Source organism: Pantherophis guttatus, chromosome 1 (genome assembly GCF_059756535.1).
Source record: "Pantherophis guttatus breed Tessera chromosome 1, ASM5975653v1, whole genome shotgun sequence".
Classification (NCBI taxonomy): Eukaryota; Metazoa; Chordata; class Lepidosauria; order Squamata; family Colubridae; genus Pantherophis; species Pantherophis guttatus.
This window is the reverse complement of record NC_142063.1, coordinates 117118640-117145000: the sequence shown is the minus strand read 5'-3', so window position 1 is coordinate 117145000 and position 26361 is coordinate 117118640. Positions and strand designations below refer to the sequence as shown.

Sequence of the window (26361 nt, the reverse complement as noted above, 5' to 3'; positions counted from 1 at the left end):
TTACAGCAGTTATATGTTCAACAGTAGATTTACCTCTCTCTCTGAACTTAAATCACCATTCTCTTCTTTCCATAAGCTATCTTATCTAACTGTCAAAACCATAGATCTTAAGTTCACTTTTTTATAAAAAGTCCATAAGGGGTTTCCAACAATAAACATAGACATTATTTTTAGGAGGATTGTAACTTACTTTCAAGTTCTTCAGAAGGATGTTAACACTTGTGAGATCTTTCCCTTGAACATCAGATTTTAGCTTCTCCTCTATCTCACTGATCCATGCGCTAAGATCAGCATAGCTCTGCGCATAAAGGTCAGAACGGTTAGCATCAAACAGCTGCTGTGCCTTCTCCTCTGTGGTTGCCTGCAACATATCCCAACGTTGATGAAGTGCTTCTAGCTTCTGGGACACAACATCTGCATACTGGGGCTTTTGCTTTGCCAACTGTTGTCCTTCCTGAAATAAAAGTGTACAGAAGATGAAAAATATAGTTTGTTTTCTCTTTTGTTTTCATAGGATAGAACATATAGCTAGTAGTGAAACAGTGCTCCCTAGCCAATTAACAATGCTGTGTTTACAGTGAAGTGGTAAAACAATTATTACTGGCAGTGAAATTGAAGGCTAGATGAAAGTCCTCCCAATGGTACCAGATTCCAGCAGCTTTCACTACATTCGTAAAGAATATTTTCTCAATAAACAATGAATTATATCTGAGAAAAGGAGTTTACAGTGTTGTATTGGAGCTCTTTCTGTGATCTTTGAGAAATTATAATAGATGGGCATAAAAAATTGAAGAGAGATAAATATTGCTTTTATTTTCACCAAAGGGGGAAGAATGGATCTGGATAATTTCAGATATATCAATATTGGGCAAAATTCTGTAATGAATTATTAAATAGTTATTTGTGACTATTTAGAAAACAATGCATTGTTGGAAGGATCTCATTTTTGGTAAATGGACATATTTAGTTGACTAGCACTGGAGATAATGTATCTTGACTTGAGTAAAGCATTTAAAATAGTAATAGACTACTAGAGAAGAAGCAAAATGTGTACTAGATAATGCTAAAGCTGGTTGAACATTATACCCAGTGATTGAAACTTAATGGTTTTGCATAAAGCTAAAAGAAAATGTAAACACAGCAATGATGACACTGAAAAAAGATTTAAAAAGGAATCTGTCCCATAAATAGAGCAGTGGTTTCTTAAAAGTGGTATACAGGAGGAAAGCCCATTGCTGAGAATGTGGGGAAAAGCCCATGGAGGTATCTCCGATCATGACTCTAATCTTTATGCTCCGATAAAATCTCTTGAAAGTACAAGTATGTCCCCTCACTGAGGAGGAGGGGCACGCAAAAATGATGTAGCATTTTGTGTTACTAAAGCTGCTGTATATCATGTTATTAAAGCATTCACTTGCTTTATGAGAAATTGTCAAGTTTTAGGGTTGTGGAAAGAAACAGGTGGCTTAATCCATTCTTTGCAAAAAGATTTCCATGTGAGCTGCCTGGGGGGAAGTGGGGAAAATCCTATTATTAAGCAGCTACTATATACTGTAACTGAACAATGTAATGAAGTTTCTACTTCCTGTTTCAAACAATAATCTCACATTTTGTTTTAAAAGGAAACAAAAAACTGGATGAACGTAACATAGTAATCTCATATCTTGTCTGGTCTGAAAACATACATGCACAAAATTCCTGTAAACTATCATATAAAAGAGACATACTATATACAGTATTTTGTTATACAGTTGGCTTCACCACTATTCCATTACAAAGTGCAGACACGAAGCAGCTGTTTAACTTGCCAATTTGCCATTATCTGAACTTAGTGGTATGTATTAACAATTCTTAGTATTACATTACACAATTGAATTTTTAAGAATAGCATGGCATGAAAAAAAATTAACAAACATCAATGTAACATTCCACTTGATTGCAAAACCAGCTTGGCAATTTTGATGACACGACATCCAAGGATTTTAAACCCATTTAGCATTCATTGGTAATTTCCCCCTACATTTTTAACCAGAGATAATTGTTTAATGACAGCTATTTTGGTAGAGTTAGTAATAATTACTTCTTTTTCTTTGACTCTGTTATATATGGATCTGCATTTGCACTTCGGAGCAGTTTACAAAAGCAGTAAAGTACATACATGGTTACAATAAAACTTAATAAATAAAAAGGATAGTGATCTCCAACCCTATCTCAAAAATTCTACAAACATGAGGAGCCACAAAAATGTTAAGATGTGGGAGTATGAAGAAAAACCATGCAAATCTGGGGGAATAAAAGCAACATACCTCATCCAGCTTTTCTAGCCACCCTTGATTGGAAGCAAGTTCTGCCATAAAAGCCTGATGCTTCAGCCATTTGCTATGCAAATTCCGTGCTTCATCATATGACATATCTTGAGCAGTAAGCATCTTTTCTTCAATCCACATGGTAAGCTATCAATAAAATAGCATTATAAAGTATGAAAAGTGGATATATTTGACTCCTGTAGCATTTTGCTGAAAGTAGAAATCTATGGTCTTTCATAGATATTCCGAGACACTCCCTTACGGTATTGTCTTTTCCAACTTGTTGCTGTTCCTGCTTTTTTTTAAAAAAAAATATTTGCCAATGGCAGGTTTTGCTAAAAAGGGAAATTCAAGACCCAGCTAATCTATTTATTTATTTCCCTTTCTCCAGATAATTTCTTGGTTTCATATGAGCCCAAATTATACCATGGTTGATGGTATTGAAAGCAGCTGAGAGGTGAAGAAGGGCAAGAATGGATGCACTACCCCAATCCTGCTCCCGTCAGGGATGATCTACAAGTGCGATCAATGTCGTTTTTACCCATAACTGAGCTGGATACCCAGCTGAAAGGGGACCAGATAATCTATTTTATCTAAGACCTTCTGAAGCTGCAGCACAATGACTTTTTACACCACCTTTTTTTTTAAAAGGGGAGGTGAAAAATTGGATGGAAATTTTTCAGGCAGATGGGATCCAATGAAGGTTCAGAACAAGATGGTCCTGGAAATTCCCTTCCTGCAGCAATATATTAATTACTGCATGGACCCACCTGGAAATCTAATAAACGAATTGTTGCACTAACAGTCCCAAGGGCCTTATCCATTTCCTCAAGTCCAACAGACTGAAACTACTCCCACATAACTGGGTGAGTCCACTCCCTGGGCATCAACAATGAATCTGCTCCATGCCTGGATTCCAACTGAGAACAAATCTGAGCGATTTTATCTGTCAGGTGCTTGACAAATTCCTCTGCTTGGCCCTATAAATGGCAGCACTCTGTGGATGTAATATGTGTGGAGAAATATAGTAGAGATGTTTCTCCACTCTTACCTCCATGAGGTAGGCCTTAATAGCAGCTCTGGCCTATGATCGGTTCTTTGTTTTCCTCCAGTGCGCTCTAGCTGTCTCTTGGCTCTTTTCAACACTCTCAACTCCTCTATGAGCCATGAGGAGTGCCAGGAGTGATGGCAGCAGTAACACTCCCAACTGACTCCACATGCCCAACTTCAGGAACAATGTCACATCTGGAAATTTGGGGAGCATAACTCCCAAAGACCAAACAAGATTCCTGAATGACAACTGCTACATTCCTTCCTCTGCCCTGAGGCCTTAACTGGTGGCAGTTCCTAAATCCTGCTGGACACATCTCCGAGAGGAGAAAACCCTCCTCTGGTGTCAACCAGGTCTTAGTAATGCACGCCAGATCAGCTTGTTCTTCCCCAAGGAAATCACAAATGAGTGTGGTCTTCAGCAGCAGCAGTAAAAGACCATGATATCTGAGGGTCTGTTGCCCAGGGTCTGGGCATGAGTTAGAAGGGCCAGAACATATCAGCAGCTTTCTTGCTCCCATTCCTATTCTTATCTATCACCACTTGAATTGGTTGTCCAGCCGTACACCCCATGAGGTGGACGTCTATCCTCAGCTCTGACCTCCCTCCCTCTGGGCCACTGTCTCTGCCATTCTACCAGTCATACTAACTCACACCAAGCTTCATTGGATAATAGGTGGAGGAATACTCCTATGGCATTTTAGATATGGCTCCCAGTGTCCCCTGAAGTCCTCACTATCCCCAACCCTCACAATCACTCCATATACTCCTACCCCCAAACAATAAAATTATCTATGACTGGCATCAACCAAAACTATAGCTCCTCTCGGGGGAAAAAGGATAAGCACAGACTCATCCTAGATTAGCAGTAGTAGCTAGTTCAAAATTCAAAATTCTTACCTCTTGGCAGTTTTGTAGGAAATTTTGCAGGTCATTATTGTCCTTTAGTAACACAAATGCCTCTTGTGATTTTGTGACATTTGTCCTGTGTCTAAAAATGACAAAAATGTCATTATTAAAGAGAAATGTTTTCTTACTTCCTCCACAATACTTATTTGCCATTTCAGACTCAGTTTTTGCACATGCAAACTATAGATCTGAATTCATTGAACTTTCATACTGACATTACCTTTCTTGAATCAGTTGAACTTTTTCCATAATTTTGTCAGAGTAAATATTCCCATCAGCAGCAAGTTTGCTTCCGGTGTCTATCAAGCCAGTAACCTTTTCTTCATTAGCTGCCATATTAGCGAGGAAATCTTCAAATTTCCTTATAACAGCTTCCGATGCTTCTAAGGTGTCTGGTGGCTCAGTGTGGGCTAGGGTATATTCCTAAACCAGATGTTACCAAAAAATAAAAATAAAAATAAAGCTGAGAATACAACATAGGCAGTTAAAAAATACTGATGCCTTATACCACATATAAAAATGATTTCAGTTTATGCCTATTAAAAGTTAATTTGATAATGCTATCTTATAAATGATAGCTATAGGATAAGACATCAAATAGCTATGACCTATTAAAGGATTGAGTGTGCCAGCTGCTAAACATAGTTTTTAGCTTTTTCTTTTTCTGAATATATGCAAAAAAAGTAAATTAATTATTAAGTGGTGCTGAATAGTCAGGCAAACCTTCTTGGGCCATTTGATATGCTTAGATAAGTCCATGCTACAGGCTATATACATACAGGTAGTGCTTTACTTACAACAGTTCATTTAATGACTATTCGAAGTTACAACGGCACTGAAAAAAGTGGTTCATGACTGTTTTTCATACTTATAACCAGTGTAGCATATCCATGGTCCAGGGGTGAAATCCAGCAGGTTCTGACAGGTTTTGGAGAACTGGTAGTGGAAATTTTGAACAGTTTGGAGAACCAGTAGCGGAAATTTTGAATAGTTCGGAGAACGGGCAAATACCACCTCTGGCTGGCCCCAGAGAGGGGTGGGAATGGAGATTTTGCAATATCCTTCCCCTGGAGTGAGGTGGGAATGGAGATTTTGCAGTATCCTTCCCCTGCCATGCCCACCAAACCACGCCCACAGAACCGGTAGTAAAAAAATTAGGATTTCACCACTGCCATGGTCACGTGATCAAAATTCAGATGTTTGGCAAGCTGACTCATATTTATGACAGTTGCTGTGTCCCAGAGTCATGTGATCACTCTTTGCAACCTTCTGACAAACAAAATCAATGGGGAAGCCAGATTTACCTAGCCATGTTACTAATTTAACAACTGCAATGATTCATTTAACAACTGTGGCAAGAAAGGTCATAAAATAGGACAAAATTCAATTAACAAATGTCTCACTTAGCCAATAGAAATTTTGGGTTCAGTTATGGTCATAAATCAAGGATTATCTATACATGTATATTACCCAGTCTGCAAATGTGATATCTCATTACTGAACCACATGCCACTCAAAATATTCAAGGACCACGATACAATCTTGTGACACAATGTTAAAACACATTACCTGATTGGTAAGAATGATTTCAGCTTGTTTTGCATCTTTAAGAAATTCTTGGAAGCCAAGACACTGCTTGAGGAATTTCTCCCTACTGTCCCACATTTTACATAAAGCATTCCAGCCTGTCTCCATGCCCTCTAGCCGCTGCTCCAGCTGCCGATACTCTGTATCTGTCTGACCCTGAGTCACTCTGTCTCCTATCCTCTTAACGTTGCTGTAAACATCTTTGTGTTGATCAATCTCTTCCTTAATTGCAGCATGATGCTGCAAGAGATGCTCCGCTTCTACCAAGGAGTTGGGCACCTCTTCTGAAGCAACAGCTTTTTGTGCCTTGAAGAGCCATGCTTGGAAGTCGTCTAAGTCTTGCAAAAACTTGTGCAACTTGCTGGCCTCTCCAAGGGAAGCCTCCTGGGACTGTAAAGTATTTTGGAGGTCCAGCCAGACTCCAGACACAGCTGTTAGTCGACTATAGATATCATCAGCCAGATCAGGCTGCTCTTCAGCAAGCCGATGGGCCTCCTTCTGCAGGATGGCAAGCCTGGCTTGAATGGCTGCTAGGTCACGTTCAATGCCATACAATTTCCTCTGCATGGCAATCATGCCTGCCAGGTTTTTACCAAGGTCTTGTGTAGATTCAATGACTTTGGTTTTTTCCAGGATCCATTTCCTGGTTTCCTCACAATCAACACAATAATTGTGGAGGCTAAGAGCAAAATCAACAGCTTTTCGCCTTTGAGCCACCATTTCCTGAAAGACCTTCCACCTAGGAGACAAAACAAAATAAGCATTTTTGTGATGAAATAAATGCCCTTCTTTAACATCATCTTATAGATAGAAAGATAGATAGATAGATAGATAGATAGATAGATAGATAGATAGATAGATAGATAGATAGATAGATAGTTTGATGAGTGTCAAAGTCACTATCGTAGATGAAATCCAGAGCATCCAGGAGTACATCAGTAAGATGGTGCCCAAAGATGAGCTGCTAAGTCAGCAACAAATGTGGGAGGAAGATCAAACAGAGGAAGTGGCATGTCAAGACAAGACTTTGCAGATGTGCCACTGACAGATAGCTGAGGTGGCAGACATCAGGAAATCCTACCAGTGGATGGAAAGGGCTGGATGAAAGGACAGTACTGAGGCACAAATCATAACAGTACAAGCATTAAGCACCAGATCCATAGAAATAGGGGACTACCACGTCTTAGGCAGAATCTAAGTTGCACACTATGCACAGAGCAGTGGTGAAATGTAAAATTTGTTACTATTGGTTCTGTGGGTGTGGCTTGGTGTGGGGGGGTGTAATGTGACTGGGTGGGTGTGGCCAACTTTTTTTTTTTTTTACTTTTAAAAGCATTTTTTCTACAACCTCTTCGGCCGAGAAGAGAATAGAAAGTAGAGTAGAAAGAATGTTTTTAAAAGTCTCTGATGATCCCAGCTGAGCCGCGCGATCATCAGAGGCTTTTTTTTTTTTAAGCATTTTTTCGGCTGAAGAGGTTGTAGAAAAAATGCTTTTAAAAGAAAAAAAAAGCCTCTGATGATTGTGTGGTTCAGCTGGGCATGGTGGGAGCGCAGGGATTTTTCCTACCGGTTCTCTGAATCACCCACCGCCATCGCTACCAGATCGGGCGATCCAGTCCGAACCGGGAGCATTTCACCCCTGGCACAGAGGTCTTAAAGACAATCCAACACATAGTGGAAAGGTGCAAGATGCCAGCAGAAACAGCATACATTGAATGGCATAGTGAAGTAGCTGGCATTGTATACAGGAAAATCTCTACAGAATATGAGCTAGACCCAATTAAGACTAGATGGAAGATCCCACTAAAGGTTGTAGAAAATAAGGAAGCTACAATCCTATGGAACTTCCAGACAAACTGGCAAGTACTGGCCAATCAGCCAGACATAATGAAAAGTAGACAAGGACCAGAAGACAGTAGATGTACTGGTGCCAAGTGACAGCAGCATCAGGAAGAAGAGTAATTTTAACTGTAGAAGCACCTGAGCCTGAAGGAGGAACTGGAAAGGATGTGGAAAGTAAAGACCAAAGTGGTCCCAGTGGTGGCAGGACCACTCGGGGCTGTGACTCCTAAGCTGGGAGAGTGGTTCCAAATACTAAGCAGGAGAAGAACTAGGAGAAAATCTCAGGGGAGTAGCAGTGATGTTTTGAAGTATATTTATTTATCCCAAAATAAACATAGAGGAAAATCTTGTTTCACCATAGAAATACATATTTTACCTGCTCCCTTTCCTTCTCTTTTCCAGAAATCCATCTTTGGGAGCAATGCATTATATGGTGGAAGAGAAACGGGGAGAGGGAATGGCCATCACTTGATGATGGATGAACAAATGGCATTCCCTCAGTCTATCTTGTTTGCCTAGACAAATTATAGCCATAGCTAAACTGGACTATTTATCTTTGCATATTTATAACAATATTTGGAAAACAACAGTGAAGAAACAGTTGGACAAAAATAAGAGAATCTATTACCTGGCATTCAAATGCTCTTGGCACTGCCTCACTTTCCCACTGCGTGGATGGCCACTTTCTATTAGGGCACTAGCAGCTCTATTGACCCCCTCAATTTGAGAAGCCAGGCTGTTTATTTCCTGTTCCAAAATATCAAACCTGCAAGAAAACACTTCAGATGAATGAATGAAACCAAACCCACCATATAAAAAGCCATCTAGAGCATCCCAGTTATGTATAATATACAGGTGGTCTCTAACTTAACAACCTCTCGTTCAATCAAACTTGCCATGGTGCTGGTTACAGTGATACTTATGAACAGTCTTTGTATTTACATTTATTGCAGCATCCCCACGGTCATGTGATCACAATCCAGGTGATCAGTGCCTGCCTTGCAGTTATGAGTTGCAGAGTCCTGTGATCACATGATACTAATTTGCAATTTTGTTTGCGAGCTTCCTATAAGCAAAGTCAATGGGGAAGCCAGCAGGAGATCACAAATGGTGCCTAAGTGTTTACTTAACAACCCATGGTGATTTACTTAATGACAGCAACTGGAAGGGCTGTAATTTCTATCGCTAAGCAGGGCAGTCATGGGATGTTGCACTTTACAACCATGGCACTTACGTGATGGAAATTCTGGTCTCAATTATTATCATTAAGTGAGGAATCATGTATGTAAAATGACAATGACAACAATAATCATGTCTCATACACAGTAGCTAGATTGTGTCTAGAAGGAGGAGAATCTAAGCATAAAAGCAGCACCTGAAAAAAATTTGTTTTCATGTCTTAGACTGCAGAGATATGTTCTGATGTATGTATGTGTATAAGTTTAATTTCTGGATATGTAAAAAATAATCAGTTACTTTGTGCTGTTCAGACTTCTGAATGTTTATCAGTTCTTCACTATTATCCTTTTAATTTCATTTTACATTTCCTATCAAGAAATCAGTATTAGAAAACTTTATGCAGATGAAAATTGTGTGTAATTTTTGCTATATAAACATATTAGTCATTCTGGTTACCACTGCAAAATGCATATTACTTTAATCTCAGATAATATAACAGTTCATAATTTACTCAATATGCATTTAATAGTACATAAAGTAGCCCTCAGAAATAACATCAAAGTAATCTGTACCTGCTCCAAATTAATTGATCTGATCATTCATTCATAAATAAACAAGTTATCTCTTTCTGTCAATTTCAGCTGCAAATTGTGTTTATATATACCAACAATGGGAAAATCATATGTTAATCTGTTCCTAAAACAGATTCTTTGATCTATCCAATAGCATATAATTGTGTTGGATCATGATATGAGGGTTGTACAGCTAAAATTGTTATCTTCAAAAAAGAGTATCATAATTCTTGGGGATGCTTAATCAACAATCAGAGTTTGTGCTTCACTGCTGCTCACTATTCACTATTCAGAACACCCAAAAAGTTAGGGAAGATCTCTTACCACTACTTAATTGTTTTTGAATTTAGGATTATATTTATAATTTTGTGAAAGAAGGTCTGTGTTTATGCTTAAGGAATCAAGTCAGGTATTCATACTTTGAATGTTTATGGTACTAATCCCCCTATCTCCTTTCATGCTTGTTTTTGACTGGTAAACATTGTTGCAGACTCTCACTGCAAAATATTTGTGTCTTATGTATGTAAATTGGGGTTATACATACTCTGCTTAAAAGTCTGTGAACTGTTTTGAATGTTCAATATTTCTGCATAAACATGACCTAAAATATGATCTGTTTTCCACACATCCTAAAAGTAGATAAAAGAGAATCCAATTTAAAAAATGATATTGTTTACCTATGTTGTACAACATCCAGATCTTCCAAGGTATCAGGAATCTCCATATGCTCCAGCCATTTCTCTTTCTCGCTCATCCAAAGCTCACATGCATCAGTCTCACTTAATATAGTATAGAGATCCAAAGCATCCTGTAGCTTCTGCCTGCGCAAATCTGCTAGAGACACTACCTCATTATACATTGTCTGGATAGCCTTCAGTCTGTTCTCAAATCCTGGAACATCCCGGAATTCGGCAGGGAAGCTCTGTGCTTGCCTATTCAGGTTGTCCATAATTTTCTTATTGTTTGCTACCTCATCCAAGAGATCTCTGTGCTTTTTAACCAGGGCTTGAGTGGAATATTCATCATGCCCCACATCATCACTGGATACTAGTCGATTAGCATCTTGGAGCCAGGCCATCAAATCGTCTGCGTCTACCTGGAACTGGAAAAAGCTTTCTGCATCGTGTAAGTTCTTCTTGCGGAAAGCTGCCAATTCCTGCAACTGGGACCAGAGAGCTTTCACTTCTTCAATCCTGCTGCAGATTTTTGAAGCTCCAAAATGTTTCTCAGCAATCATGCTTTCTCCCTCCTTGATGGTCTGCTTCAGGTGAGCCCCTAGGCCACGTAGCTCATCCTCGAAAGCTTTATGTTTCCTCTGTAAAATGAGAATACTGGTGAGGTCTTTCCCATAGTCCAGGGACGAATAGATCTGCTCTTTCTCCCTGATCCAACTTTCAGCTTCATCGAGTTCCCAAAAGAATTTCCACTGGCGCTTGGATTGGTCAAGAAGAGCTTTCCTCTTTGCAGCTAAAGCAATCAGCTCTTGGTAGTATAGTTCCAGGAGGTTCACACGATCGCGAATTATTTTGGGATCACATGGCTGATAACCTGCACATGGTATGTAGGCAAAAATTACAGGTAGTTCTAATACAGAACACACTTTCCTTTACATTAATAATCTTATGGTTTAAATTTTTGGGTACAATTCATACAATAAATGTGAAAAATAACTGTCACTTTTGCTGGTTTCAAAATCAGGAAATTTGGAAGAGAAACAATGCAAACCAACCAAAGAATAAAAGGGGAAATATTTCAGGAATGGTGGTGTGCTTGTTTAAAAAGACTGGCACCTTTTCTGGTAATCGTACTGAATATAAATATTTAAAAGTACATGACAAGTCTTATTATAGAGGTATACCAGGGGATATAATCATATAATAATTCTATTAGAAGATATAATTATATAATAATGAAACAAAACAAGTTCAGGGCTTTTTTTTCTTTTTTCCCTTTCTTTCTAACTAGCAGCAGAAGTGTCTTATCAGTGATGCCACAAGTACTCTAAAAGTCAGGAACCAGGAATAACCCACTAGATAAATGTTATATTATTCATAAATGCCATACTGAGTATATGCTATGTTCTCTATATAGGAAGACATTCTGGGAGGAAAAATTGAGGCTGTTGAAGCAAAAACTGGCAATTACTATACTAAGCAACACTATGGAAATCTTTCCAGTATCATTCAAGTTACATCATTCAGTCCTTGTGTTCACAGTTCAAGGAACCAAAAATCGATAAACACCCAGCTATAATTCTAAAGCACACGTCCATCACTTACGATTCTCAAGTTTAGAATCAAGAGAGATTCTAGTTGAATGTAATGAATTATACAGCTAGCAATTCATTCATTCAATCAATCAATAAAAATATTGACAAAGTGTATACAAGCATTCACTTCAAACAACCAATAAGAAAAGAAACTTTCCAGAGGCTAGATATAGGCTGTCCCTCTTTAGCCCTTCTCCTTTTATATAGATGCAAACACCAATGATATGCTCATTCTTAGCAATCTGGCAAACACTTACCATCACCATTGGCAAATTTAAGGGCAGCTGCATTGACAGCATGAATCTTCTCTGCCTGAATAGCCATGTCAGCCTCCATCAACTTATGCTTCTGAAGCAAGTCTTCTGCTTCCAACAGATGCTTCCCAGTTTCAGGAGATGAAAGTTTTATCTGAAAAAATATAAAAAGAAATTGCATTTCCCTTTCTTTTAAACAACTAAGTATGGAGTGGACCCTTGAACCCCCTTCCGCCCTTTTTTTTAAGAATAGCAGTTTAGGATGAACCTGAGAAAAGAAGCAGGTACAATCCATGTTTAAGAAAAACAATTCAGGGAAAGATAAATTTATTTTATGGGCACACAGCTGTCTCTTCCTATGGGACTTATAACATAGCATTCTGAATTCTGTTGGAGAAGACAATTAGGAAGACAAATTTGGATGGAGAAACAGAGGTGTGTTCTCTTGAAACAATGGAAATTGTACTCCCATGGACTCCCAAATTGTACTCCCATGGGATTACACTCCATGGTTCTGAAGCAATTGGCAGACAATCACTTAAATATGAGCTAGCAGTGTGCCAGCTGCCAAAAAAAAAAAAAACCCAACACAGTCCTAGGCTGCATTAACAGAGGGATAGAATCAAGATCACATGAAGTGTTAATACCACTTTATAATGCCTTGATAAGATCACATTTGGAATATTGCATCCAGTTTTGGTCGCCATGATATAAAAGAGATTTTCAGACTCTAGAAAAAGTGCAGAGAAGAGCAACAAAGATGATTAGGGGACTGGAGGCTAAAACATATGAAGAACAATTATAGGAATTGGATATGTCCAGTTTAATGGTGAAAAAAATTATCTCCAGCAATCCACCAAGTCCTATCCAGGCCCCTCCTTACTTTCATCTCCTCTATCCAGTCGATGCTATGCAGCATGTCCTGAAACAGCTGCTGCAGTGTCAGATTCATCTCCAGCCTCTGGCGCCGTGCTTGCAGCAGTTCCAAGAGGTACTCCCAGAGTCGCAGGATACTGTCCTTGCGAGCATTGATGCGCCTGATGTCATGGTAATTCTCTACCTCCAGTTCCTTGGCCACCTCCTCTATGGCCTGTACCCGTTCTTTATAGGCAGCTGTGTCTGTTTCAATGGCTTCATGCTTCTTCTTTGCTGCCTCCACAGCTGGCAAGTCATTTCCAAAGTTATCCTGTCTCAAGTAAAGATAGTTTTGTCAGCAATATCTTCGCTGCCTATTGCCATTCACACTGCCATCACAAAATTAAATGCATGTGTAAAATAACACAGCACAGCTTTTGGGGGCAAATACAGGGTTTTTTATGGCCTGATAACTGCTTGTTTGTAACTATCCATTATGGTAGGCTGATAAGGTGGGCAAAAGGATGCTACATTACAGAGCCACCTTGACTCCAAACATAGGATTGAGGTGGTGCTGCAATGCAAAAAAGAAGCAGGGCATCACTACACTTGGTAAAGCTGCATTGAAGCAAACAACTCCATAATCTGACCTTTAAACTTTTATCCAATAAAAATCTGTTCATTATGAAACATTTGGTAATTCATTCCATTTTCAGGATAACATATGATCCAAAAAAATGGCAATACTGTATGCAAATAGTGCTGTGTTTCCCCAAAAATACGACCTACCCCAAAAGCAAGCCCTAGCCTCATTTTCACACCTGCACCTAATATAAGACCTACCCAAAAAATAAGCCCTAGTTAAGCCCTGCCCACCGAGCCATGTGGCATCTGGCCACAAGCGGCACAGAAGAAGTCAGGCCACAGTGCGACAGGTGTCAGGCATGGGAGGCATGGCTGTGGTGGTCCTAAGGTAAGTGGATAAGACATCCCCCAAAAATAAGACCTGGTGCTTATTTTGGGGCCAAAAAGAAAATAAGACCGGGTATTATTTTGGGGGAAACATGGTACATTCAAAATAGGAATGTACTATTTGTATACAATAGTACAAAACGGGTCATTTTCAAAGAACAAATGATTCATGATATTTTATTGAATCCATTGTAAATACTTCTCACGAGAAACTCACCTAGTCATGAATATATTGCTGGTGTTATTTGATCAAATCGAGTTACATTTTATTATTTGTTTGATTTTTATCTCACCTTTATTGTTGTTTATAAATAACTCAAGGCAGCAAACAAACCAAATGATCTTTCTCCTATTTTTCCCATAACCACCTTGCAAGGTGGGCTGAGAGACTGTGTGATTGGACTAATGTCACCCAGCCGATTTTTCATGCCTATGGTGGGACTAGAAACCTTATCATGTATAACTGTCTAAAATTTTAAGTTTTGCACCCATTTCTGGATTTATTTTTCATCTAACTTCCACCAAACTCTGCCCCTCATTCAGAAAACATCTTGCAAAAACTCAGAGCTTGTGAAAAATCATTTTATATATTTAGATATTGGCTACTTGGGATATCCTGGTGCAGGGGTCAGCAACCTGCGGCTCTGGAGCCGCATGTGGCTCTTTCACCCCTCTGCTGCGGCTCCGGCACTCAAAATATGTATCACAACTGCCAATGTGCAACACCCGCCAGCACACAATTTATTGAGCTTTTCAACCCCCGGTAGGCCAACCATGGATAAATCCAAGAAAAGTAAAATTTCAGAAGAAAACAGAATGTTTAATTCAATTACATATGCTAGTGTTGTGGCCGCTCAAGAAATAGTCAGGCACGGGAAGGGTTTTGTGGCTGCCGGTATTTTCTTTTCTGTGGGAAATGGGTCCAAATCAGTGGTGGGTTCCTCCCGGTTCGGTCTGGTTCGGCCGAGCCAGTAGCGGTGACGAAATGACGTCACCGAACCGGTTCTCCCCCCCCGCCCTCCCACCCCCCCACGTTATTCTTACCTTTTATTTGGTCCCACCCCCAATCTATTGCTGCCTCCTGAGTCCCAGCTGATGACTAGAGGGAAAAAAACTGTTTAAACTCTTGCCGCAGGGCTTCAAAGGGCCGTCCTACAGCTGATCAGTGTTAAAAGCAAACAAATGAGTCGGGTCGTAAGTGCGAGGACCTTCCAGAAATGACTCTGACCAGCTAGCCACGCCCACCTAGTCACATGACCTCCAAGCCACACCCACAAAATAAGACACGCCCACAGAACCGGTAGTAAAAAAATTTAGAACCCACCCCTGGTCCAAATGGCTCTTTGAGTGTTTAAGGTTGCAGACCCCTGTCCTGGTGAATGTATATACTTGATTCGTGTACACATTATTCAATGGGAGATATTTGCTCACATGTACACAAAATTCCCACATGGTTCAGACCACAAACTGTTCTGAATGTAAGAAATAGTATTCCCCAAGAGGACAAGCTTCATTCACATTTTGTGTTTCCATTTAAAAAAAGAGTCTTAAAATAATTATTTACAAATGTACTTTCTGGCTTCAGATTAAATGGTTTATGTGCAGAAGGTTTTTCAGAAAGTACAATTACACACCCTGCAAAGTCCCAGGCAGTTCTTTATTACCTGTGCCACAAGGCGTTGATTTTCACTAAGCCAGGTCTCTCGCATTGCAGCCTTGCGATCAAAGCGTCGGGCAAGCTGCTCCAGCTTCTCCTGCCTTATAAGCTCATTTCTCAGTGCTAGTTCCCGTTCATGCTCTGCCTTTTCCAACTTCTCCCAGGCCTGTGTAAATAAGAATGCATTCTAAATAAACTACAAAAACTTCTATAACTATTAGATTATTTAACACTCATTTTCCATTTTAGCTACATAACTGAACAATACCTTTTCCAATCCGCTATTTACAGTTTTCCTACAATGACATATGATAATACAGAATGAAATTAGAACACGATTAAGAGTGTGGTATTCGTACTCTTTTACAATTCAGAACTTTTCTTGGCCTGCTCCATAAAATTCAAGACTGAACCTGTATTTTTTCCCACTTTTCCAATCATCAAAACAAGAATTAAGAGAGAGAGAGAGGGAGGGAGAAAACTTCACTGATTAAGGCTGTAAATAAAAGGCTGTATCTTAGATACCCTGTTGATATCAGACACGAGTTTTCCTTCATGAGGTGTATACACTTTCTGATTGTTTGCTCGCATTCTGGACTGGATGGTAAAAAGCAGAACTTCTAAATTCCCCTTCTCTTGAAATCTAGAACAGACAAATATAAGAAAGCATCTTTAGAGTTTAGAAGATTTCAAAGAAGAGTGATGTAATGCATGCAACCCTGTCACTGAAATACATTTTTCCGAATCATGTTCTCAACAAAATAATTAAAAAGTAATGCTGTACACGAAGTATCTTTTCAGTGGGCTAATCAGTGTTTAAGGTGGCTATTGCAATTTATACAATGGTAAGGAAGGAGATAAGAAAGCTGGCTTTAAAATACTGGAATTCAATCCCTTTAGAGGCATTGGCTGAAATCCAAACCTACAGAAACTCAGAGAGAATTTCTGATTAGTTTTTTAGTAGGAAAGGGAATAAGCAGTAATTAGATCATGCTTCTTGTTCTATACTGAAATAGTTAATCTGTGGCACAGAAAGCCTCTAACTGTACCTTTCATAATTTGCAGAAGGAGGAATCTCAGAAAAACAGCATTATTAAGCATTCAGAAAGATCTGCATGTGTCACAATTTCTTCTTTTCACAGCAATTTCTTCTTTTCACAAAAGGAAAAAATACATTTGCTTTCCTTTGCTTTTAGCAACCCAAATGGGTTTTTTGGGAACCTACTTTTCAGTCAGCTATGTTAGAAATATAGTTAGACCTCAACTCACAACCATTTCTTTAACAAATATTCAAAGTTAAAATGGCATTGAAAAAAAAAAACAAATCCTCGCACTCAAGACTGCTGTAGCAACTTCACAGTCACATGATCAAAATTCAGGTGATTGGCAATCAACATGATTGCTCTAAAGATTCTAAAATCAGGTTCTAAAATCAGGCACAATTCACTTAACAACCATCTAACTTAGCAACAGAAATTCTGGTCCCAATTGTGATCATAAGTCAAGGACTACTTCCTCCCTTGTGGGGATGCCATCATGTGGGGAGACATTAGATGGCAGAGTGTTTTTCTTTTCAGTGTAAAGCAATGCAGAGATTAGAGTATTGCCACTGTTTTTGTCAAAAGCAGTGCTAACAGAACCTGTTTGTGAAAGTAGATCCACCATCACAGCAACAATTGATTTGAGATACTAAATAGGAAGCTTGAGCAGTAACAGGCATTTAATAATGTTTTAAATTATGGGCCAAATTCTATTTAATTATTTTAAAACTATTTTAATTTTTGTGTACAAATGTTTTATTTTTGGCTGTTCACCGCCCTGAGTCCGAAAGGAGAAGGGCGGTATAGAAATTTAAATAATAAATAAATAAATAAATAAATAAATAAATAAATAAATAAATAAGCAAGCAAGCAAGCAAGCAAGCAAGTATTAGTGTGCCTAAGATCTTCCACTTGAACAATTGAGAATTTCTCACTACTACTAATCCAGGTGGATTGTACAAATACAGGGATATTTGGGACAATTCCACTAATATTTACTAAGAATTAGCTCTTACATTATTCAAGAGTTGATTATTATGTAAGTATGTTTGCACTTTGTTTAATGTATCTACATCCTAAAGGTTCTATTTTTAAAGCTGTATCTTTCTACACATTTTATTTTCTGGAAGAAACTAACATTTTGTGTCATTTGGTTCACAAATTGTTACTTAATATCAGTGGTGAAATCCAAAATTTTTTACTACCAGTTCTGTGGGCATGGCTTGGTAGGCATGGTGTGGCTTGGTGGGCGTGGCAGGGGAAGGATACTGCAAAATCCCCATTCCCTCCCCACTCTGGGGCCAGCCAAAGGTTGTATTTGCCAGTTCTCCGAACTACTCAAAATTTCCGCAGAATCTGTCAGAACCTGCTGGATTTCACCCCTGCTTAACATCTTTGGAGGAAACGGAAGAGACTTTTTCCATTCATTATCTTGAAATATTAAATCAGATGATTTATTGTATCTGATTGAATATCAACATTCTCCAAATTCATTCAATTTGAAAAAAGAGGGAGAAAAATTGCTGGCCTGCAAGATATCCTTTTCTCCTTCAAGCCATCTCCTCACTCTTATTCACTACATCATCATCAATGTGATATGCTAATATTCAACACTTCTGAAAGCCTCAGATCACAGCCAAATGAGTCACAATAAGATAGGCATAATGTACGTATTTTTCCCTGTGTCTCAGAAAAAGAAAAGCCACTTTCTTCCAGGTGAAGGTGCTTACTTGGGTGGTTTTTCTACTGTGCGATATGTACTGAAGTACTGGAGCTGCTGCTGCACGCCTGCCAGAGAATTAGCAAACTTGCGGCTGTTGAGATTGGTAATGGTCTTTTCTATCCACATCAGCAGGTCTGAAGCCAATCCACTGTATTTATCAATCATCTTCTCAGTCTCCATTGCATGGTCCATTACCTGAGGGGGGGGGGAAACCCAAACAACTCATACTGCGGCTCATTTGGCACCTGCTGCTGCTACTGAAAATATGTTAAGTAAGACCTTTATGAACTTCCAGATCCTGCAAATGGAAATTTTCCACAGTGTCAACAATTCTGACTTCATCACATTAGAAATTCTGCAGGGCATGCAAGGGTGTCAAACCAGATTAAGAACCACCGGCTGTAAGGCTCTAAAAGGAAATCTTTGGCAGCTTTCATACTGGCAGCATCGCATCAAATGTTGAGTGGTTGAACAAGAATGATCATGCCCTTATTCCATTCTCCTGTTCATACATTTGTACATTAATTCATATACAAACATATGCACACATTCCATAAGGCAGACTTTCCTTATGTGGTATCCTTGTAGTTCAATCAAGATATTTCCTATAATCCCCCAAATTATGGGTCGTCCACCTTCTAACCCTGTGCAGATTCAATTGCTTCAGCCTCCTGCTGCATATTGCTGAATAGGAACCAATGAAGTCTTGAATTAGTTATAAAAATAATAAAGATTATACACACACACACACACACACACACACACACACACACACACACACAAAGTCCATAACGCTACAATGTAATCTGGCTTCTAGAGATTGAACCAATGAAGTCCTGAGTTATTTGTAAAAAATAATAAAGATGGATAAACAAACAAACAAATAAGTCCATAGCACTATAATGTAACCTGGTAGAGATTTAAAACAGTAAAAGAAGGCAGCTAAGTTTCAGAATTAGAACTATACTGATGATAACCACAGCAATACTATTGACCAGGCTTCTAAAAAATATTATACAGTTTTTTTTAAAAAAACAATGCAGTTCTGGAAGTGGATTATGAAAATAGACATGGGTTACAAAAAAGCCATGAATTTCTGCCTGCTACTGTTTTCTTATCATCTACTTTTGTTTAGATGACAGATAGAACGTCATGAAACAATTCTAAAATATTAAAAATTATGTTGCTCAATATGACCATGTTCTTACCTTTCCAACTCTTTTCCCTTCCACAGCAAGCACCTTCATTTTCGAAAAGTAGTGATAGAAAGCAACCACATAAGTGATAATGGATTTCTCATCTGGGTTCTCCGTAAAAACATCTGAGTAGCAAATAGATTACCAAGAGAAAATTATCTGTTTGAAAGCAGAACCTGACAGCAGATAAGAGTTTGGTCTGAACTATGCTTCCCATTTTGGAGAGAGCTACACAATCAACAGTGTTCACCATGGGGTCACCTTGCTGAGTTCAAGTACAAAAACAACAGAAGGCATGGGAGTACAGCTAGGCTAATAAAAACTTGTTTTCTAGCATCAACATTATTTATTTATTGGAGAATAATATAGAGAGCAGTTCTGATACACAAACAAAAAAGTGCAAATGATTACATAAGAACACCAGTGTGCCTATCGTCCCTGTTCTAATGTTCGCTTTAATTGTATTCATTTTATGTATTCAATTCATGTTTATATTTATATATATATTATCTGATACGTACTCGACAAATAAATAAATAAAATAAACATTATTAACTATAGTGAATCTATGGCAATGATTTTTTAAAACAGAGTTAAAGTAGAAACCTACATTACTGTACTGAATACCAGGACATGAACTTATTAAACAGACTTGGTAGATGATATTTGCATAATACAAGCATTACATGTTGACTAGCTTATGCTAAGAGCCGCGGTGACGCAGTGGTTAGAATACAGTACTACAAGCTACTTCTGCTGACTGCGGATTGCCAGCAGTTCGATTCTCACCAGCTCAAGGCTGAGTCAGCCTTCCATCCTTCCAAGGTCGATAAAATGAAGACCCAGATTGTTGGGGGCAATATGCTGACTCTGTAAACTGCTTAGAGAGGGATGTAAAGCTCTGTGAAGCAGTATATAAGTCTAAGTGCTATTGCTATTGCTATATTACAGGTAGTCCTCAACTAATAATAGTTCATTTAGCAACCATTCAAAGTTACAACAATACAATAAGTGACTTATGACCATTTTTCACACTTATGACCATTGCATAATCCTCCTGGCCACATGATCAAAATTCAGATGCTTTACAACTGACTCATATTTATGGCTGTTGCAATGTCCTGGGGTCATGTGATCATCTTTTGTGTCCTTCTAACAAGCAGTCAATGGGGCAGCCAGATTCACTTAAAAACTATATTTCCAACTTAACAACTGTGATTCACTTAACAACTGTGGCAAGAAAGATTGTAAAATGGGGCAAAATTCACTTAACAACTGTTTCACTTAGCAACAGAAATTTGGGGCTCAATTGTGGTTATAATTCGAGGTTATATAGTTGCTGGAGGTCCATATTTTTCCCTAGTAATGAAGCAGAAGCAATCTAGACATACTCAAAGTAGAAGTTGTTAATATTGGGGGCAGGATTATCATCAAAACTGGATTAGAGACTAGAACCTGTTTATGAAAGTAGATCCACCATCACAGCAACAATTGATCTGAGACACTAAACGGGAGGCTTGAGCAGTAACAAGCACTTAAGCATTAAGTATCAATGAATACAGGATTAGAAAACCATATGCCTGATCATGAATTAGCTATTTAACTGTTAGGTGTACATTCTATTTTGCTAATCTGATAATTACTTATATGTGTAGATAAATTCAATATGAGTTTTTCTACTCTAAGAATGTTCTCTTTTATTATACCTACAAATCATTAAAGCTTGGATTTGATCCCTCTATTAAACCGATTTGGGAAGTTCAGCCATGCAGTGTTAAAGTATCATCAACCTTTTTGAGTATATGAATACAGCTGGATTTTTGAAAAAGTACATGGGTACAATGACAAAATGGTTGAGTCACATTATTGTGGGAGGGCATGGTATGCTTAACCATGCTGCTCTGAATAAACTATAATAAGCAAAGTTCACACAACACATTAAACCATAACTCATGGTTTGTGAATTACAACGACTTAATGAGTAGAAAGCTCACTTCAAAGATAAGGACTGGACAACGTTCATAAATTATGCCTAAATTAAAATTAAATACATTATTTGAAAATCAAGATTACTAAAATTATTTCCCCAGATAGGAAGATCTCCAAAATAGTTTTCTTCAAACACACAAAGCTTTTCTGATGTCCCAGTCCTACAATATATATTAAAAAAACCTTATCCTTCATTGTCAACACACAGAAGCATACCTTTTTCATTTTTCAACCCAATCTCTCTTTCCAATGCTTTCATTCAGACATACTGTACAACTGCAACTCTAATTATTATACAAACTCCTGCTACTCGCATACTTGTCCTCTTCTCGCACTTGTCCTCTTCCCTGCTTTTCATTTGTTTCTCCATCTGCACTAGCTTTCCTAGCTTCAGCTTCCCTTTCTGTTCTCATATTATTCCACTCCTCTGCTGAGTGGATTTTTCAGTCGCTTCCATCTCTCTTTTCTTTTCTTTTCTTTCCTCCCTCCCTCCTTTCCCCCCACTCATCAACAAACTGATTCCCTTGCTACTACCTCACCTGCCAGTAACTTTTCTTGCTTTTATTTTAGTTTCAGAGAAATGGAAGACTGAGCAGAAATGAAAAGATCAAGGTTTGAGCTATTCCATGCTCTTGCTTTTTGTTTAGAAAAATAGGCCCAAGTGGAAATTAAATATATGTAGGGAGTGAATGAGAGCAGATTTGAAGTCTGAACTCTGCTGATTTCCAGCTTTCGAAGATAAAGAAACCAGGTGGGGTGGAAGGGCCTGCTGAGTGCCAAAGGAAGTGTGGGAGTGTCGGTGGCGGATACAGCTGTGCCTGAAGGCATCATGTTGCTCACCCAGCAGTAAGTAATCAGAGCCAATCCTCTGATAGTTTTCTCATAATACTGTAGGCCAGATTTCCTTTTAAGCATTTTCAAAAAATAAAATAACTACGACAGGGTATTTTTAAAAAATTAATGTAGTTTCCATGTTAAGTGAAGAGAATGAAAGGGAAAAGATGATGACATGGAATGTTTTACAGAAATGCATTTATGGAAGGCAACTGAAAATGAATTATCTCAACAAAAATTCTATATCATATACAATGTAGTTAATTTGTGACTATGCACAGCAGAGATCTTTATTCAGATACTGAATCTCACCTTTCTATGATAAAAATTCAAGGCAGCTTATAAATAAAAAGAAATAGATCAAGCAAAATTAAAAGCAATTCTGACAAAAATAATTGACAAATATCATAATTAAAAGTATTAATAATACTACACCAAAAATGCAGAAGCAGTGTTGCTGTGATTATTCCTTTGACAATGAATTGGTTGTATTGTGATTTATGGTTTTCAGTGTTTTTTTTATCAAGATATACAATATTTTGATACAAGATCAAAATATACAATATTTGTCTATTTATCTTGTCTGTTTTTTAACCCAAGTTACAGATTTGGGAAATTGTACATTGCTCAGAGTTGATTTGATTGTAACGGCTTTTAAGCCTTGTAAATAAAATAAATGCCTGCTTGAAAAAGAGCTCTGAAGTGGGCAGAGACAGGACTCATTTTCATTCATTTCAGAGGGCTTATACAGGAGACTTTCCTGACAGTTTAAGAATATACTATTGCAGAAATAAATAAGCATCCATGTTTATAGACTGAACTGACTTGCTTCATGAACTTTGACAGGCAAATATTATGCACCTATTGCTTAGCTTCTGCAATCATTATTCTATGTAATTCTTAACTCTGCCTTGTCAGCTCAATTCTCAGTTTAAAAAGGCAAGCATTGAGCCAAGTGCACTCACCTTCTGGATCAAGAAGTTGTGTGATACCAAGTTGCCGCTCTGCTACACTGAAAGCATGTTCCAAATTGTGCCTGGCATTTGAGTGTTTCAATTTCTCAAAGTCAATTAGGTCAGGCCTAGAAATGAAGGAGGAAAGAAACCTTGTACTTTAAACAACACAATATGGTACTACCAGTTCTGCTAAGATAAATTAATTTGAAATTATCAAATATGGTGTGCCCTTGATCCATGTTCCAGCCATGCCTGCATACCATTTCATCCAAAATCTTTTTTTTTTAAATTTGATTTATATGCCGCCCTTCTCCGGAGACTCAGGGCGGCTTACAATGCATTAAGCAATAGCCTTCATACTTTTGTATATTTATACAAAGTCAGCTTATTGCCCCCACAAACTGGGTCCTCATTTAACCTACCTTAGAAAGGATGGAAGGCTGAGTCAACCTTGAGCCTGGTAAGATTTGAACCTGCAGAAATTGCAGGCAGCTGTGTTAATAACAGGGTGCATTAAACCACTGTACTACCAAGGCTCTATTTCTGACACCTTCTGACACCTTCTGCTGCAGTCAGTCAATCTGTTACCATACAGCATACAGACTACTGGTTCCTCCTTCTCCACGCCCTGTTTTATACAATAGTCCTCCAGTCTTGGGATCCACCAATATTTTTGAGGTTAGGATGGTGCAATTTTGGCTACATAAGCCATGCCATTCATTTCTGAGGATCAGAAATGGAGAGGGTGATACTGGCCAGTTTTGTACCTGACCTTGGAAGTAAGGAGGCAAAGTTCATATGGAGCAGATGGTAACTAATAGACTTCAGTAGCAAGTGTGTGGATATGCACTCTGGTCATTAGTCAAACTTAGACTTATTAGCAAAAACAATTAAAATGGCTTAGATCTTTATAGACTATCTTTACCTGTGCTTGTGAATAAGAGCGTTAAAAGCCAAACCATCCTTCCAGCTGGAGGTGAAGTTGGTGACATTAACATGGGGATAGCTAATTACAAAGATAAAGAAAGGGGACACAAACAAGATAATATCAGTCTTAAACAACAGCTACAAAATCATAATCCAATCAGGTCTAATTTGACATGAGGATGTACTTTACTTTAGACAGAAGAGCCACTTTCAGCTAAACCTACATTTTCAAACCACTTCTAATTGATATTTAGAAGTACAGATTTTCTGCCATTGGAAGAATGATATTTAGCTTGGGTGGATAAATAATAATTTAGGGAGGGCAATGTTGGGTTACCTAAAGTACACAGGATATTTCTATCCATTCTAAATCCAACTTTTATCTACTTTACAACAGAATAAATGAAAAGAGCAGCTCATATCAGGATATATTTCTCCACTGAGAGAAAAGAAACATGGTTCCATAAAGTAACAGCCTGCCCATAATGTTGAAAACAATTAAACAGTTGAATTGATTTCCACTGTTGCACAAGAAAAGGAAGAAGCTTGGGACTTGAAAGAAACATATTACATGTGAATGTTCAGCGGAGTTTGAAATGAAATAAGCCTCACAGAAGCCTTGCTCTCAATATAAATCACATACATAGTTTTGTTTTAAGAGGAAATATATATGAATTAACTATTTCTGTGCCTTATTTCCCATTACTAACATGAGAATGTACTACTTTTAGAAGGGTTAATTTAATAGTATTAGTGCTGAAAATAGTTTGTGAGCTTACCACATCATAACTCATTAGATTTTCAAGTCATTCTTAGTCTATTGAAATAGTTTTTCCTTAACTTTGTCTTCAGCAATTACAAGTCACAAACATTTTCCAGAGCTCATAGAGTGAATGTGAAACGTTAAGAAGAAGGGAGCTGTGGAGTATGGTGGGAAGTCAGTCTCTCACATGTTAAACAAAGGTCAGGAAAAATGTGAAGGAATGTAAAAACTATTTCAAAGATGTAAGGCACCCACATTTACAAAGTGGCACTGCTGGCTTACATTAATAGCCATGTTACTGACAATGGCATTTTCAATATCTGATATGGGAGAAACATCTCAAATGCTCAATATCCAAGGGTGTCAATCCTTTCAGGAAGCCACAATTAGGATACAGGAGGCACAGAGTTTTCAGGAATGCTTGTTACTATTGTGGATCTTGAAAGCCTATCCAAATTTCTCTCTACTACTTATTATACCAAATAAAATCAATGAGGGCTTCTTGGCTTTCTCTTGCTTTCTTATTTCCCAGGACTGAGTAATGTTTCCCAAATCTTCTTCTCCCATCTCATCCTTTTCCCATTCTCAGGCTCAGGTTTACATTCCATCACAATTGAAATTTACTAAATGTAACCCTTCTATCAATTTCAGTTCATTCCTTTAACAACTCTGTGATTTCACTCAGCCCAAAATTTGCAGATGATCAACAGTAACATTCTGCCTTATGCTAACTGGGAACTCTGAGTCATAGGTCTGTCTGATCTATCTGGAACAGTGGTGGGTTGCCCCCGGTTCGGACCGTTCTATAAAACCGGTAGTAAAACCGGCGAGAGGCTCTGCCCACTGACCCCAACATCATCAGGAAGCTTCTGCGCATGTGCAGAAGCGTGCATGCATGCATGAGCGAAGCGAGCGTGTGCGCATGAGCGAAGAGAGCATGTTTGTGCTGCCCCGTTGTGAATTGGTAATAAAGGTAAGTAGAATCCACCCCTGATCTGGAATATCAAGTTGGAGAAGGCTGAACACAGAATAATATTTTAGGGGGAAAAGTATACCACCTCTCACCCAGATGATGATTAAAAGGATTGCTCTAACACCCAAGTCTCATTTTCAGATTTTAAAGCTAAATTTGTACGAAGAAGGTCATATTGAAGATGCATTGTTTTTTGTACTCTCTTGTGGCAATTTTTTAAGACAATGCTGTACTGTGTACAGCATTGTACACATTGTAGTGTACATTTCACATAGTTGATTCCATCCATACCACCTGAAACAGAATGTCAGCATGCGCAGGAGATGAACAGGAGAATACATGCTAGCTATCTTGATTCTTTGCTCTCTTTCTCTCCATCACTAACACTTTTATCAAGACTGTAATATTGGCAGAGTATTTAGATATTTTCAACCTATCTCAAACAAAAGGTCAAAAACCACTTTTGTTAAATACATTGCAAATCAAACAAGGCTCCAAACAAAGTACT

At 38.3% G+C, this 26361-nt stretch overlaps 1 protein-coding gene across 7 annotated transcripts in view; it reads right to left on the bottom strand.

The window, feature by feature from the left end:
• Positions 1–26361, bottom strand: part of SPTB (spectrin beta, erythrocytic) — a 127928-nt gene that overhangs the window by 38078 nt on the left and 63489 nt on the right. For all 7 annotated transcript variants that reach the window (XM_034433827.3, XM_034433831.3, XM_034433826.3 and 4 more), the window contains 15 exons: positions 24116–24196; positions 23200–23315; positions 19424–19536; positions 18223–18410; positions 15978–16095; positions 15460–15618; positions 12852–13154; positions 11972–12122; positions 10123–10993; positions 8323–8460; positions 5835–6591; positions 4486–4688; positions 4257–4347; positions 2307–2453; positions 191–454 (listed from right to left, as the gene is read on the bottom strand). In XM_034433827.3, coding sequence (XP_034289718.1) covers positions 191–454; positions 2307–2453; positions 4257–4347; positions 4486–4688; positions 5835–6591; positions 8323–8460; positions 10123–10993; positions 11972–12122; positions 12852–13154; positions 15460–15618; positions 15978–16095; positions 18223–18410; positions 19424–19536; positions 23200–23315; positions 24116–24196 — 3700 coding nt within the window. The remainder of the gene's footprint in view (positions 1–190; positions 455–2306; positions 2454–4256; positions 4348–4485; positions 4689–5834; positions 6592–8322; positions 8461–10122; positions 10994–11971; positions 12123–12851; positions 13155–15459; positions 15619–15977; positions 16096–18222; positions 18411–19423; positions 19537–23199; positions 23316–24115; positions 24197–26361) is intronic.